We start from the raw sequence: 17,615 nt of genomic DNA, 5'->3' as shown, positions 1-17,615 counted from the left end.
CTCTCAGAGGATAATGTATCTGTGGAGTTCTTTACTTCAGAGGGTTGTGGAGGCTGAGCTAGTGAGGATATTCAGGCTGAGACAGTCAGCTTTTTAATCGATAAGAAAATCAACGTTTATGGGGTGAAAGGGGGAGGGTGGAGGTGAGGATTATAAAACCAGCCGTGGTCTCATTGAATGGCATAGCAGATTCGATTGGCTGAATGGTCTATTTCTGTTCCTATGTCTTACTGTAATATGGTATGAACACATAATTTAATGGAAGTGCAATTGTTTTCTTTGAAATAGTTGTGATTATGAGAAATTATTAGACAGTTTGTGTTTATCAGATGTGGGCAAGGTTACTGTTATTCCACCTTGCTGTCTTGATGATGTGATCTGAGAAAAAGAGCTTTCTTAGTGAAACACTGTGATCACTAAAGTGTACACCTACAATGGTTTACGGTATGGAACTCCTCTGTTTTCACCCAGTGATGGTAGATGTAGACTGATGTGAGACTTGATGGAGAAACTATAGTGAGTGTTCTTGTGTTGTTGTGCTTCGTGGTATAATGAGGTGCTGTAGTAAATAATGCTATGTATATTGCAGCTGTGCCCATTTAACTGAGCTGAGAACAATGAAGATTATGATTAAATCAATCTTTGAGACTGGAACTCAAAGATAATTTTGGACTCTTCCCTTTCCTTGCCTTGCCCCGTAAGCCTCTCTGAGCCACATACAAGAATACAATTGAAAACCACTGGTATTCTCGACCACTTTTAAATGTAATGTAGAAACTTCAGTTTATCAAAATACTGAGGATCTACAAATCCCAGTTATCTCATACACATTTCAGTTGTTTGCAAGATCACAGAAATTTTAGTGCAAGAAATCCCAGATCCTGTTTAAATTTAACTTTACATTCAGTGTATTTCACATGACCTGCAATACCTGATAGATCCCCAGTTTGGAGTTGTTGGATTTGTTTGATAGCTGTCTCATTTAGCTTTGTGAAAGTGCTATGCAGCAGAATGGAGGAGATCCTCAGTGTGAAGATGGGACTTTTCCAGGAGTCCAGGAGACAATGTCTAGTTCAGAAATATAGTGGGTTCAATCATATGCATACTACCCACAGTCCTGGGGGACAGTGGAAAGATGCAGTCAAAACTTAAAATCTGTGATTAGAGTTTATTGCATTATTTCATTTTTGTTATTTAAAACTTAAAAAATCAACCAGTATTAGTCTCTCTGTGTTTGTCTATGGACATGAAAGAAGTGGACCATTCATATGTATTAACGAGAAAATTCTGGCCCACTAGAAGAGATTAGTTCCTCAGAGTGTGTGTTCATGTTTAGAGGAAGACTGCCAGAAGCATGCATATGGGGAAAGAAGGAGAAACTTGAGAGAATAAATTCAAACTTCCTTAACTTCTAAACCTCAGGATAAATGACTAGTTTGGTTCTCATAGCTGGGTGAACCACCGAAGCCGAGAGACACTGACTGAGGTAAATTTCTAAATGAATATTCCAGTCTGAAGGAAGTATTAATGATGTGGGGAATGTAACACACCTATCACATAAAATGTTTACTGACTCAATCATGGATAATTGACTCAGAGAGGAAATTAATACTACACAATGAAATCATCACAGCAAATAAAAGTATCTAGCAAAACTTGATACATCACTAGGATTCTGTATTGGCTGCATGCAAGTTAATGATGCAAGAAAATAAACTGATTCTCTTCCAACTCCCTAACTTGAGGATTGACTTGATAGCATTGGAATTCCAGACTTAATCAGCAAGATTTATTTGCTGAAAGGCTATGGATAACTTCCACTAAATAAATCTTTGTCTTTATATCCCCAGACTATGCACCAAACTAGGTTACACCATTATGGCTTCCACTTAAAGCTTTCTTTTAAAGATGGACAAACTGAGTAATTGTCACATAATCCATTTGCCTATAGTAACTACTCTGAAGACTATGTGTAATACTTAATAAAAATACTCCTCAATTGATAAGGAATCATTTAAGTTTTGTCTTGTGATTAATGGTGCATTTTTGAATTTGGATTTCAAAGTAGAGGGAAATAGATTTAGGTCAGTTTTGGGACATTTTTTAAAAAGATCAGTCAATTTTGAAGTCTGATGCAAATACACCACTTGCAAGAAAGTATGTGGTTGCTGTAAGAGTGTCTGGGAGAGCTTTGCTGGTGCTGGGGGGATAAGATAGTTATACTGTTGGGTTTATGACAGACAAAGCAAGTGCATTAAGAAATTAGTTTAATTTTGACTTAAGAGCAGAAAGTTCGCAGTTAATTCCAAAGAATTCAAAGTTCAGTTCGGAAAACAGTGTTTTACTAAGGAGGTGAATCAAGTTGGTTGGGGGTACCAGTCATCTCTGCAGTAGTGATTTCTGGTTCTTGAAGCTTCCGAACCAGCAGATTTTAAAAAGAAATCTTGGAGCTGTTAGAACTGGTAAAGTTTAGTTCACTAAGATTGTGTCAGATTCAGGCCAGCAAACTTGGGAAGGAAATGTAAAAAAAAATAGTCAACAGCCCAAAGGAAAAAGATTGGGGAAAATGAGGTGATTTTTTTCCCAACTTGTGCTGAGCTTCACTGGAACTCTGCAGCAAGCTTGAGACAGATGTTGACCAGGGAACCGGGTTGAGCATTGAAGTGGCAGGCTGCTAGAAGATCAGGGTCTCTTTTGCAGACAGAACATAGTTGTTCCACGAAGCGGTCACCCAGCCTATGCTTTGTTTCCCCAGTGTTGTGAGCAGGAAATGCTAGACTCTGGGAAGTGCAGGTGAAGCGCTGTTTTAACTGGAAGGTATGTTTGGGCCCTTGGATACTGGGGACAGAGGATGTAAATGGACAGAGATAGTAGGAACTGCGGATGCTGAAGTCTGAGATAACAAGATGTGGAGCTGGAGGAACGCAGCAGGCCAGGCAGCATCAGAAGTGCAGGAAAGTTGATGCTTCGGATCTGGACCCCTCTTCAGAAAATTTTCACCTTGTTATCTATAAGTAAATGGACAGGTGTTACATCCATGGCAGTTGCAGGGAAAGGCGCTGTGGTGCTATGTTGGGTGGGGGTGGGGAGCGGGGTGTTGTGAGTGAGGGAAGAGTGGACCAGCATGTTCCAGCAGAACAGTCCTTGTGGAAAGCTGACAAGGGAGGGGAGAGGAATGTGTGTCTGTTTGTGACATCCGAATGGAAGTGGCGGAACTGCTGGCTAATGATCCTCTGGATGTGATTCACGACAAGGACAAGGGGAACTCTATCGCTGTTGTGGGAGGGAAGAGAAGGGGTGAGGGCTGAAGTGAGGGAAATGGGTTGGACCTGGCTGAGGGCCCCTCATAGAATCCTCACAGTGTGGAAACTGGCCCTTCAGCCCAACAAGTCCACACTGACCCTCAGAGCATCCCACCCAGACCCATCCCCATATAACTCACCCAAGCTACAAATCCCTGAACACTACAGGACAATTTAGCACTGCCACTCCACCCCAACCTGCACACCCCTGGGCATTATGGGACAATTTAGCATGGCCAATCCACCTGACCTGTACATCTGTGGGAGGAAACTAGAGCACCCGGAGGAAACCCACACAGACATGGGGAGAATGTGTGAACTCCACACAGACAGTCGCCCGAAGCTGGAATTGAACCCGGGTCCCTGGTGCTATGAGGCAGCAGTGCTAAACACTGAGCCACCCATGTTGACAATGTTGCTGGGGAATCTTCAGCTGAGGAAGAAGGTGGACATTTTGGAGGCCCCTTTGCCTAATTTGGCCTCATCAGAACGGATGTGACAGAGACGGAGGAACTGGGAGAGGGAATAGAGTCTTTATACAATGTAGGGTGCAGGATGTATAGTCAAGGTAACTGGAGTTGGGGGGGTGGTGCGTTGATTAGTTTGTAATGGATATGGTGGCCAGTCTATCCTTAGGATCATGAACAGAGACAGCGTGTAAGGGAACGGTGGAGTCAGTGTTTGACCAAATAATTGTGGAGCGTCGTGAAAGTTGGAAGTGAAATTGATAAATTTTTCTGATTCCAGACAAGAGAGGGAAGCAGCGTCAATTATATCATCATTATGCTGGAGAAAATGTTGTGGGTGGGGTTCAGAATGGGACTGGAACAAGGAATGGAGACTTACGTAGAAAGGCCAGCATAACTGGGGCCCCTGAAGAAAGAAGGAGAAGTTAAAAGAGAAGTTGTTTGTAGTGAGGACAAGCTCAGCAGGCAGAAGATTGTGGTGGTGGATGCGGATTGTTCAGACCTTTTCTCCAGAAAGAAGTGGAGAGCCCTGAGATCATCCTCATTGAGGATTGACATGCGAAGGGATTGCACATAACTTGGTAAAGGGAGGTGTTTGGAGCCTGCTAACTGGAAATTCTGAAACCAACATTAAAGCATCAGAGGTGTCGCGGATGTAAGTGGGAAGGGACCGGAGAAGGTGAGAAGGTAGGAGGAGATGGCTTCTGTGGGCAGGAGCAGGCAGAAACAATGGATCTGCCTGGGCAGTCCTGTTCGTGGATTTTGGAAAGGAGGTAGAAATGAGGTTGTGTGGGGTTGGAGGATTATCAGCTTGAAGACAGTGTGAAGGAGATCACCAGATGAACTGAGGATTGTGACCCCCATTGTGGACAATGTTCCATGGTCATAGTCTGAGGGAGACAGGAGGAGGTATCTGAGAGCTGGCACTCAGCCTCTGCAATGTAGAGGTCGGTGCACCAGACACCAACATCACCACGCTTCCCAGCAGACTTAGTGACAAAGTCAGGGTTGGATTTAAGAGCACAGAGTGCAGTCAGTTCACAGGGAGACAGGTTGGAATGCGTGAGGGGGACCAGAGTTATTGGTCACCTCACTGTCATGGTTGACAGTTCTTGATGAACTGGTCGAGTGCAGGTAGAAGGCCAGAGGGAGGGGTCCAACTGGAGGGAGAGTGTTGGAATGGGGTTAAGGGGTCTGTAGGAGGGGGAGAGGACTCTTGTTCAAAGAAATGGGAATGGAGGCAAAAGTGGCAGAAGAAGAGTTCAACTTTATGTTGTGCCTGAAATTCATTTTAGGTGGGGATGCAGTGGGATTAAACAGTGACCTTTGCTGAGGACAGAATGTTCAGCATCCGAAAGATGTCAAAATAGTGATGATGGAAAATAACATACTTCCATTTTAATAAGGTTGGAAATGTGAAAGCAAATTGCTGCAAGTTAAATAGACTACAAGTTTCATAGGAATGCTTAAGTAATTCTCATAAAAGGGAGTGTAAAGAAAGGAAATAGATATTAAAACAGTGTCTGTACTACAATAGGAACTAGTTTCCTTCGATTCTACTGAGCGGAGAAAGATGACTTAAGGCAGTCAAGAAAACTTAATCCCAACTATTCATAAACAGAGAAAACCAAATAACGGAGGATGATGAAGTCAGAAACAAAAACAGAAGTTGCTGTTAAATACTCAGCAGGTCTGGCAGCATCTGTGGAGACAAAGCAGAGTTGACATTTCTGGCCCAGTGACTTTACTTGAGAACACGTGTATTGATAAACCTGAGGGGCAACTTTTTCACACAGAGGGTGGTTCATCTACAGAATGAACTGCTAGAGGAAGTGGTAGATGCAGGTACAGTTACAACATTTAGAAGACTTTGGATGGGTACATGAAGACGAAGGGCTTAGGGAGATTTGGGCCTACTGCAGGCAGGTAGACCAGTTTGCTGTCGAAAACATGGTCGGCATAGACGAGTTGAACTGAAGGGTCTGTTTCCATGCTGTGTCTCTGCGCTTCATGTCCCTGGGCCAGCAGGAGTCCTGTAAGGTTCTAGTCACCACACTATAGGAAGGATGTGATTGCACTGGTGCAGGGTGCAGAGAATATTCACCAGGATATTGCCTTGGTTGAAGCATTTTAGCTATAAACAGGTACAGGATAGGCTTGGCTTGTTTTCTTAGAGCAGAGAAGGCTGAGTGGGGACTTGATTGCTTTGTATAAGATTATGATGGACATTGAAAGGCAATGGATAGGAATCAGCAGTTTCACTTAGTTGAAGGGCCAATAACAAGGGGACACCGTTTCAAAGTGAAAGGCAGGATGTTTAGAGAAGATTTAAGGAAATATGTTTTTACACAGAGGATGGTGGGAAATCTGGAATGCATTGTCTGGAGTTTTTTGAAATGTCATAACATTTAAAACTAAGTACTGTGCTGGGCCAGCACTGGAAAGGAATTAGTGTAGACAGATCAGTCTAAAGACAAAAGGGTTTCTCTTGCCCTTTCGATGGACATGGTGTACTTCTGCAGTGCATTTTGTAGAGAGTGCACAATGCTGCTACTCAGCATTGTTGGTGGAGGGAGTGAATACTTGTGGATGTGGTGCCAATCAATGAGGCTGCTTTGTCCTGGATGGTGTCGAGGTTCTTGAGTGTTGTTTAATTGCACTCATCCAGGCAAGTGCTGCTGGCTTGTGCTTTGTAAATGGTGGCCAGTCTTTGGGGAGTCATAGAGTCGTAGAGCAAAGAAACACTAGGCCAGCATTTATTGCTCATCCCTAGCTGCTCAGAGGGCAGTTTAGCTATTAATCACATTTCTATGGGTCTGGGGTCACATGTAGGCCAGACCAGGCAAGAATGGCAATTTTCTTCCCTAAAGGTCATCAGTGAAACAGATAGGATTTTCCAACAACTGACAATGTATTCATGGTTACCATTAGACTCTTCGTTCCAGTTTTTTTTTATTGCATCCAAATTCCACCTTTTGCCATAGTGGGATTCAAACCCAGATTCCTACAACATCATCTGGGTCTCTATGGTTAGCCCAGCTCAGTTTCTGATCAATGGTAACTCCTGGCATGTTGAAAGTGAGGAATTCAGTGATGGTGATACCACTGAATATGAAGGGGCAATGGTTAGATTGTCTATTAATGGAAATGGTTATTGCCTGGCATTTGTTTTGTATGAACATTAGTTGCCACTGGTCAGACCAAGCCATTTGGGCACGGATTGCTTCGGTATCTGAGGAGTCATGAGTGGTGCTGAACCTTGTGCAATGATCGGTGCCATTCTCACTTCTGACTTTCTGATGGGGGAAGATCATTGATGAAGTGGCTGAAGACAGTTAGGTGAGGCCATTACCCTGAGGAACTCCTGCAGGATGTCCTGGAACTGAGATGACTGACCTCCAACAACATCAACCATCTTTCTCTGTGTCAGGTGTGTCCCATGTGACTCCAACCAGCAGAAAATCCTCCACAGTTCCCATTGACCCTAGTTTTGCTGGTGCCACACGTGGTTATATGCAGGCTTAATATCAAGGGTAGTCACTCTCACCTCAAAGAGTTTGTCTCAGAAAAGGACAGCATTTCTCCTAGCAGGAGAATCAAATCATTTCAGGGTTAGCAGTCACCTGAGCAGACATGTTTCCAGTCTGTACAACTTCCAAGCCAGGAGTGTTTGGACAGATTCAAAATTTTCTGATGTTCACGCCAGCACACTGGCAAAGGAATTAATTCTTTTATATTAAAATACTCTCAGCACTTGAGAGGAGAAAGAAACTGAAAAAGGTAGTAATCAAAGACTTTTTTAAAATTTGAGATGGGATCAATTACAATAGCAACCAATTACCAGGCGATACAGATTTAAAGAGATTGTTGGAAGGATTAGAGGTGTCATGAAGGAAAACCTAGAGTTGTTGATGTTTGGAATTCACTGCTCAGTTTGGTGGTTGAAGTGAATGCCTCAAGTTATGGTATCTGGATCTGCACCTAAAATACTGTAACCTGCAACGCATTGGTGCTGCAAAGTGTGCTTGGTATATTCAGCTAGCACAGACAAGGTGGGCTGATTAGCCTCCTCCGATGTTGTAACAGTTTCATGGTGGTAGTGGATGATGAGGGTTCCCAGGCATAGGAGTATGATTCCCATTTAGGGGCCTGTAGTGAATCAGTAATGTGAGAGGTCCTGGATTCAAATCCCACATTAGCCATGATGTTGTTATCCAAGACAGTGTAGGTCTTCAGAAGAAAATTATACTCAGGAAGGTGTGATGTCTTGCAATCAGAAGTCTCTTTGAGACCCTGGAGTGATTGTGGCGAAAATATCGTATGTTGTAAAAGTGAAAACCAATGTTTTTTAAGAAGTCTATCCAAGTATTTGAAAGCCTGTCCTTGCATCTGAATGCATCCTCCAACTGGAATGTTGTGTCCATTTCAGGGTGTTGAGCTTTAGGAAAGACGTGAAGACATCATAGCGTTTAGAGAATGGTTCCAGGAAAGTGGAATTTGTTAGGAAGATAGATTGAAGAGGTTGGGCTGTTTTCCTTGGGGAAGAGCAGTCTGAGAAGTGAACCAATTGAAGTATTCAAATCATGAGAGGTTAGGACTGGGTATGAAGGGAGAAAATGCAGCCTTTTGTGAAAGGATTGAGAATAAGAGAGACAGATTTAAGGTGATTTGTAAAAGATGCAGAAGAACTCTGAGGGAAAAGATTTTCACTTAATGAGCAGTTAGGATGTAGAATCATTATCATGGTCCCTCACAGATGAGGATGACTCCCTTCCACTCTCAGGGCCTTTACAGACTGAGGCAGCTACCACAGGCTCCTACACATGGGGCAGGTGATGGTCATGGGAAATGGTAGGCGGGGCATTGGTATGTCAACGCACTCCTTTCACTGTTTTCGCCTGGCTTCAATTTCTTTCCCAACAGCATGTTTCGAAATGGCTGTGCCTTCCCAGGTGCTCCTCCTCTATTTTGGATAGTCGTGGGTGAGTGATTCTCAGGTGTCTGTGGGAATGCAGCATTTCGCCAGTGAGGCCTTGTGGGTGTCACTGAAGTGCTTCCTCTGTCTGCCATTGGGAAGCTGGGAGTAGAGCACCTGCCTGGGGACACACGTGTTGGTCACGTGGGCAATTTGCCCAGCCTATTGTAGCTGATCAAGGAGGGGCCAGTGCCTCAATGCTGGGGATATTGGCCTGGCCGAGGTTGCAGGTGTTGTTGCATCTTTCTTCCCAGTGGATCTGCAGGATCTTGTGCAGGCAGCGTTGGTGGAACAGCTCCAGTGCCTTGAGGTGTCTGCTGTAGACGGCCCACGTCTCAGAGCCGCATAGGAGGGCAGAAACCACAACAGCTCTGTAAACCATGATGTGGAATGAGCTGCCTGGAAATGTGGCAGAAACAGGTTCAATCGAAACATTCGAAAGGAAATTAGACAGACATGTGAAAAGGAAAATGTGCAGTGTAACAAGGAGAAACGGGAGAGTGACACTCTGTGAAGAGCTAACTTGGAGAGCTGACATAGACGTGATGGGTTGAATGGTTCCTTTTGTGTTGTAACAGTTCTGTGATCTCTTTGGGATTGACCCATTCCAACAGATGGTGTTGGGAAAGAGTTTGAATCTTTGCTTTGATGTTTCTATTAAGATCTTTTAAAAATATGTAGATAGAAGACAACGGTAAATGTATTCATGGGATGTAGGTGAGCCTGGCTGGGCCAACATCCATTTGTCCAGAAGCTCACTGCTATAGGAAATATTTGTGAAATGTGAGAGTGCAGAAAAGATTTACATGGAATTTGCCAAGAATGGAAGATTTGAGTTAAAGAGAGAGGCTGAAGAGGCTGGGGCTATCTTCCCTGGAGCATCGGGAGCTGAGAGGTGACCTTATTGAGGTTTATAACATCATGAAGGGGATGGATAGAGTGAATAGTCAAAGTATTTTTCCCAGGACAGGAGAGTTCAAAACCAGAGAGTGGCGCATGTACAGAATGAGCTGCCAGAGGGGGTGGTGGAGGCTGGTACAACTGCAATATTTAAAAGGCATCTGGATAGGTATATGAATAGGAAAGATTCAGAGGGATATGGACCATATACGGGCAAATGACACAAGATTAATTTAGAACATCTGTTCGGCATGGACAAGCTAGAACGATCTCCATCTTCGGTCCGCCTCCCCCTCTCTCCCTATTTATTCCAGTTCCCTCTCCCCATCCCCCTCTCTGATGAAGGGTCTGGGCCCGAAACGTCAGCTTTTGTGCTCCTGAGATGCTGCTTGGCCTGCTGTGTTCATCCAGCCTCACATTTTATTATCCTATAATGACGGGTCTGCTTCTGTGCTGCATGTCTCTTGAACTCTCTGACACTAAGGCAGTTAAAGATCAGCCATATTGCTGTCAGTCAGTTGAATCAGGTTAGTGGATTTCCTTCCCTGAATGACTTTAGTGAAACAAATGGATTTTTATGCTAATTGATGTGGTTTACATGGACACTGGTATGGCTCCCTATTCCAGTTTTTTAAAAAAATTAATTCAAGTTTCCCCACCTGGCACCATTATTCAAATTATCAAGGATGGACATTAATTTACATTGATCATGATTCACTGCTATTTTTGGAGAGATTCAATACCCACAATCTTCAGTGATTCACTGAAGCTTGATGCTGCAGCCCTTCAACCTAAAATTGGGGCATATTGGCAGAAAGAGGAATTCTCTGATGTTCTGGCTGGAGCTTAAGAAGGGGGTATAGGAGAGAAGGCAGACTTCAGGCAAGGTTTGCATTTTTTGAGGTAGATTTAATTGAAAAAGGAAACTGGAGGGGAATTGATTCCTGCAGTTGCTAAAGAAACTAAGACTGAAACAGAGAACTGGAAACCAAAACTGCTGGTTGAAGCTATGTAAAAGGAGACAAACCCATCAGCGCTTACTAGTTACAGAGATTGTAGGAACTGCCGATGCTGGAGAATCTGAGATAACAAGGTGTAGAGCTGGATGAACACAGCAGGCCAAGCAGCAATAGAGGAGCAGGAAAGCTGACATTTTGGGTCTAGAAGAAGGGTCTAGACCCAAAATGTTAGCTTTCCTGCTCCTCTGATGCTGCTTGGCCTGCTGTGTTTATCTAGCTCACAACAGCACTTACTCGTTGATGATTCCAGTGGTGCAGTACGGGTAGGATGAAGATGCTAGATCCAGATGCGAAAATATAACAGAAAATATACATATAAGAATAGGCAAAAATATAGTCACTGCACCTATTAGTTGAAGTTGATATTGGTGGATCTATGCTAACAGACTGAGTTGAGGATGTTCTGTAGATGTGCGTTTTTTGATGGCATACCATTCCTGTGGAATGTCAGTTGGTTATAGCTGCTAGGATTCAGGCTACATTTGGCTAAGCACACAAACACAAAAGGTTTGGAGAGTTTGTAGGGATATGGGCCAGGAGCATGCACGTTACTCTAGTTGGGATTATATTTGGCGTGGTTGGACTGTAGGGTCTGTTTCCATGCTGTATGATCCTATGAGTTGAAGAGGTGATAAGCTTTGTATTAGTGAGAGTTTTGACTGATATTCCAAGTTAATTTGATTACGTTTATGCTGAGTAGATTGCTGAGTCAATTCGTAAGATCTTTCTTCTGTATTTTCAATTTTTAACATGCAACTTACATTTATAGTTTATATTTCATACAATCTACCTGGTAATTTATGTTTAATTTTTGTTACTTCTGGGTTTAAGAGGATAGGCGGTTATCCAAACACTTTGTTTTAAATTGTGCAACGTTATGGTTTTTCTTTCTTTCTGTAAATAACGATGTTCTTTTTTAAAATAAAGTACTAGTTTTTACAGAGGTAACAGCAAGAAATAGACGCTCATCTAATAAATTCCAGGTGGGGGAATAATTGCATAGGTCAACGCAGTCTTAAATAACTGGGCTAGATTTTGCACTGTTTAATCTTTCACATTTTGAAATTTTATGTTGTGTTCACAGGTCCAACAATGAAACTGAAAAGGGGAATTGTTTTGAAAATGTACAAAGATATAATTGAATCATTTTATTTCGATTGAAGTCTTTCCATGAATGGTTGAGCAAGTACAAAAGCATCCAAATCTTGTTTTGGAATCTGCACCAATCTTTCATAGTTTGTGAAACTGTCCACTGTTCAATAAGCATAAATCTCTATTTTATCATGAATTGCAAATGTGATGATTGGACCGTTGTGTGTTGATGGCAGAAACAAGCACTATTGTAATAATTTTAATATTATCCAAATAAAAAAAAGTACAAATCAGTTTCTTACTGCTTTGATGCTTGCTACTTTAAGATGAACATTTATGGCAAATTTAACTAAGTTAAGATGCAGTAAGCCACATGAGGTTGGATCGCCATCCTTGAATCTTGTTCACACTTAGCTGTGAGCTTGTGGTGCAACAGTAGCGGGTCTGGCTCCATTTTCAAATTAATGACAGATTCACACAGACTTTGAACACGCTGATTTGCCTTGACACAGCGTTGAGCACCTACTGACCTTGGCAGGAACCAGCCTGCTATTTAGCCATCCTCTTGTTAAATTAAACCAGCAAGACCAGTACGGCAGTGGTCAAGATTGGCACCCGGAAACAGTCCAAGCTCTCAAATTATTTTCAAAATTCGGAACATTCAGTCATTTGTTTCTATTCTCCCCTCCTCCATACATATATCTATTCTCTAATGCAATGGTCTATCTCTTATTCCTGATTTTGACCCAGGTAATGTGATACATGATGATTCCAAAGTAGTTGGTTAGTTTTACAACAGGTTATTGTGGAACAAGTGGTCAACAATTTCACAAGGATCAAAATTGGTAGAAAAGAAAGTAAGCCAATTCTACTTCAAAAAAATGGTACCTAGTGTCATTTTCCTATTACTTTGGATAAATTAATATCTTTCAGCAGTAAGTCTGATTAACTTTACACTAAATCAAGACAAATTTTGAACAAAGGCAGAAAGTGAATGAAAGCATTTACTGTTCCATCAAAATGTTACTGAGCCCCTTCTCACTTTTGATGGTTGACAACTGACTGAAAACAATGGTTGGAGTCCTTTCTATCAGAAAGAAGCAAATTGCTGAATAAAGTAATAACACAAATTTCTGGAGAAACTCAGGAGATCTGGCTCTATCTGTAAGGAGAGGGCAGAGTTAATATTTTGGATCCAGTGAAACTTGGGAACTAAACGCTGAGTATTTTTATTCTCCACAGACGCTGCTAGACCTGCTGAGTTTCTCAGCAATTTCTGGTTTTGTTTCCCATTTCCAGCACCCTGTTTTATTTTGTCTTCTTTGATGAATGAAGTATATTGTTGTATGCTACTCGAAATGAAAATGTGAATTGATTAAAACTGAAGCCTTTATTGTTACATAGTTAATTACTGGCTATTGTTGAGCTTTAATAATTGGTAAATGGATGTAACACTTTTATGAAACCCTAAGATGTAGAAGCAGAAGTAGGCTATTCAGCCCATTGATACTATTCTGCCATTCAATGAGATCACAGGTTATCTGATCATCCTAAATTGCACTTGCCTGCTATTTCCCCCAGAACAAATTTTGAGCCAAGGGAGAAAGTGAATGATAGCACATGACATTTAATAGAAGTATTACTCAGGTCCTTCTCACTTTTTTATGGTTGACAACTGACTGATAATAGTGGAAAGGAGTATTTTTATATTAGAAAGGAGTAAATTGATGAATGAAGTAATAAGAACAGAAATTGTCTGGCAGCATCAGTCAAGAGAAAGCGGAGTTAGCATTTCAGGTCCAGTGACAAGGGGTGGCATGGTGGCTCAGTGGTTAGCACTACCATCTCAGAGCATCAGGGAGTGTGTGGAGTTTGCACATTCTTCCTGCATCTGCTCGAGTTTCCTCCAAATGCTCTGATCTTCTCCTACAGTCCAAAGATGTGCAAGTTAGGTGGTTTGGCCATGGGAAATATGTGTTACAGGGATGGTATGGGTCTGGCTGGGATGTTCTTCTGAGGGTCAGTGCAGACTCCATGGGCCAAATGTCTTGCTTCCATACTCTAGGGATTTTATGAACCCTTGATTCCCTTACTGATTTTAAAAAATGTCTATGTCAGCCTTGAATATATGTAATGATCTAGCCTTGACAATCCTCTGCGGTAAAACAAATTCTGTGGACTTACTACACTTGGAGAAGAAATTCCTTATCTGTTTTAAATGGACAACCCCTTATTTTGAGATTATGCCCTCTGCATGATTCTCCCACAAGCATCCACTCTTATCCAGTCCCTTAAGAATCTTGTATGTTTCAATGAAGTCACCTCTGATACTTCTAAATTCCCAATGAGTACAGGACCAATCTACTCAGCCTCTCATAAGACAGCCCCTCCATATCTGGTATTAGCCGAATGAACCTTCTCTGGAAAGTCTCCAATGCCAGTATATCTTAGCTGTGGGGTCCAAAACTATTCTCATTATTCCAACTGTGGTCTAAAAAGTGTTTTGTATAGTTTTAGCAAAGCCTCCTTATATTTATACTCTATTCCCTTTGAAATGAAAGCCAACATTACATTTACCTTCCCTCTTACCTGCTGGAATGGGATGCTAGCTCTTTATGATTCATTGATCAGTCCTCCCAAAGTCCTCTGCTCTGTAGGTCACCTTTTGTTGGTTTTTAAAATGCTTTCAATCCTCTTGCTTACCACTAATTGTTGCCACATTGTATGCTTTTTATTTCAACTTGATACTATCCTCAACTTTCCTGGTTAATCATAGTTGGGCTATCCCTTATACAGAATTCCCCTTCCCCATTGAGATGTACCTCTGCTGTGAATTATAAATTATTTTCTTAAGCATCTGCCATTATTCCTCAATCATCTTTGCTGCTGAACGGCTTTCCCTTTGCAGTCCTTTGCAGCCAGCTATTCCCTTTCTCCTTATGGATTATCTTTATTAAGCTCAGCACAGTCTTTTCTGACCCACATTCCTCCCTCTCAAATCAAATGCCAAATTCTACTGTTTTAAGGTCACTATTTTCTTGGGGATCTTTTACCCCAACACCGTTTATTAAACATACCTCATTACAGATCGCAGCATGTAAATTAGCTTGATCCCTCGCTGGATCCATATCGATGTTTTGGAAACTGTCCCAAATACACTCTATGAATTCTGCCTCACGTCTACCTTTGCCAATCTATATAAAGAATAAAGCCACCAATGATTAATGTTCGGCCTTTGTTTCATGCTTTCATCATCTCATGATTTATTCTCTACCTGTGAATGTTCAGAGGTCTATAGACTATTCTTACCAGTGTCTCCTTTTTCATTTCTTGCCAAGGTCCATTTGGATTCTATGTCTTCCAATGCAAGATCCTTTCTTGCTATCATACTCATTCCATCTCACATCAACAATGCAACCCCACCATAATTTCCTTCCTGCTAGTCCTTTCAGAAATACATGCTTTTGAATATTCAGTTCCTAGTGTTGCAACCATGTTCCTGTAACAGCTAAAGATCATCCCATTAAATTGTATTTTGGCTGTTAAATTATTTATTTTGCTCTAACTATGACAGTATTCAAAAAAGAAGCCATCAATTTTGCTTTTTTAAACATTTTACCCTTCTTTGGCCTTATTTACTGATTTTTTCTTTTTGTATACTCTACCCTTTCCTGGCCACTTTAGGTATCATTATTCAAATAGCTGCCTTGTAATGCTACCATAGCCTCTTGCTGAGTGAACCTACATTACCTCTCTCCCAAACCCTTCCCCCTCTGGATGTGAGTTTGCTCGCTGAGCTGGAAGGTTCGTTTTCAGACGTTTCATCACCATTCTAGGTAACATCATCAGTGAGCCTCCGACGAAGCGCTGGTGTTATGTCCCGCTTTCTATTTATCGGGTTAGGTTTCCTTGGGTTGGTGATGTCATTTCCTGCGTTGGTGATGTCATTTCCTGTTCTTTTTCTCAGGGGATGGTAGATTGGCTCCAAATCAATGTGTTTGTTGATGGAATTCCGGTTGGAATGCCATGCTTCCAGGAATTCTCGTGCGTGTCTCTGTTTGGCTTGTCCTAGGATGGATGTGTTGTCCCAATCAAAGTGGTGTCCTTCCTTATCTGTATGTAAGGATACGAGTGATAGTGGGTCATGTCGTTTTGTGGCTAGTTGATGTTCATGTATCCCGGTGGCTAGCTTTCTGCCAGTTTGTCCAATGTAGTGTTTGTCACAGTTCTTGCAAGGTATTTTGTAGATGACGTTCGTTTTATTTGTTGTCTGTATAGGGTCTTTTAAGTTCATTAGCTGCTGTTTTAGTGTGTTGGTGGGTTTGTGGGCTACCTTGATGCCAAGAGGTCCGAGTAGTCTGGCAGTCATTTCGGAAATGTCTTTGATGTAGGGGAGAGTGGTTACGGTTTCTGAGCCCGTTTTGCCTGTTTGTTTGGGTTTGTTGCTGAGGAATCGGCGGACTGTGTTCATAGGGTACCCATTCTTTTTGAATACGCTGTATAGGTGATTTTCCTCTGCTCTGCGTAGTTCCTCTGTGCTGCAGTGTGTGGTGGCTCATTGGAATAATGTTCTAATGCAGCTTCGTTTGCGGGTGTTGGGATGGTTGCTCCTGTAGTTCAGTATTTGGTCCGTATGTGTTGTTTTCCTGTAGACGCTGGTTTGAAGTTCCCCATTGGCTGTTCGCTCTACTGTGACATCTAGGAATGGCAGTTTGTTGTTGTTTTCCTCCTCTTTTGTGAATGTTATGCCAGTAAAGGGTATTATTGATGGTCTTGAAGGTTTCATCTAATTTGTTTTGTTTAGTGATGACAAAGGTGTCATCCACAAAGTTTGGGTTGGATGATTGGCAGAGCTGTTTGTTCGAGTCTCTGCATTACTGTCTCTGCTAAGAACCCTGATATCGGAGATCCCATGGGTGTACCGTTGGTTTGCCTGTAGGTTTTGTTATTGAAAGTGAAGTGGGTGGTGAGGCATAGGTCCACTAGCTTGATGATGTTGTCCTTGCTGATGAGGTTGGTGGTGTCTGGTGTATGTGTCTTCGGTTCTTCTAATAGTGTAGTCAGTGTTTCTTTGGCCAGGTTGATGTTGATGGATGTGAACAGGGCTGTTACGTCAAAGGAGACCATTATTTCATCCTCTTCTATCTTGGTGTCTTTGATGGTGTTCAGAAATTCTTGGGTGGAGCGAATGGAGTGGTGGGAGTCTTCTACTATGTGTTTTAGTCTTTGGTGTAGTTCCTTGGCTAGTCTGTAGGTTGGTGTTCCAGGTAGCGACACTATGGGCCTGAGGGGGACTCCTGGTTTGTGAATTTTTGGTAGTCCGTAGAAGCGTGGTGTGTTGGATCCATCTGGTTTCATTTTTTCGAAGTTTCTCTTGTTTAATTCTCCAGATTTTTGAAGATTTTTGAGTAAGGCTGTGATTCGGTTCTCTAGTTATGGGGTTGGATCTATCGCCACCTATTGGTAAGTGTCGGTATCTGCAAGCAGTGCGTTCGCTTTCTCAATGTAGTCTCAGAGATAATGGGAACTGCAGATGCTGGAGAATCCAAGACAACAAAATGTGAGGCTGGATGAACACAGCAGGCCAAGCAGCATCTCAGGAGCACAAAAGCTGACGTTTCGGGCCTAGACCCTTCATCAGAGAGGGGGATGTGGTGAGGGTTCTGGAATAAATAGGGAGAGAGGGGGAGGCGGACCGAAGATGGAGAGAAAAGAAGATAGGTGGAGAGAGTATAGGTGGGGAGGTAGGGAGGAGATAGGTCAGTCCAGGGAAGACGGACAGGTCAAGGAGGTGGGATGAGGTTAGTAGGTAGATGGGGGTGCGGCTTGGGGTGGGAGGAAGGGATGGGTGAGAGGAAGA

At 42.4% G+C, this 17,615-nt stretch overlaps 1 protein-coding gene across 9 annotated transcripts in view; it reads left to right on the top strand.

The window, feature by feature from the left end:
* Window positions 1-17,615, top strand: part of LOC125459679 (long-chain-fatty-acid--CoA ligase ACSBG2-like) — a 118,538-nt gene that overhangs the window by 63,526 nt on the left and 37,397 nt on the right. The window contains exon 14 of one of the 9 annotated variants that reach the window (XM_048546369.1): window positions 11,748-12,101. The exons of the other annotated variants lie outside the window; for them this stretch is intronic. Coding sequence (XP_048402326.1) covers window positions 11,748-11,824 — 77 coding nt within the window. The 3' untranslated portion in view covers window positions 11,825-12,101. Of the gene's footprint in view, window positions 1-11,747; window positions 12,102-17,615 lie in introns of those variants that run through there. 9 annotated transcript variants of the gene reach the window in all.

This window comes from Stegostoma tigrinum, chromosome 1 (genome assembly GCF_030684315.1).
Source record: "Stegostoma tigrinum isolate sSteTig4 chromosome 1, sSteTig4.hap1, whole genome shotgun sequence".
Lineage (NCBI taxonomy): Eukaryota > Metazoa > Chordata > Chondrichthyes > Orectolobiformes > Stegostomatidae > Stegostoma > Stegostoma tigrinum.
Note: the sequence above shows the minus strand (reverse complement) of the source record. Positions and strands in the feature narration are given on the sequence as shown.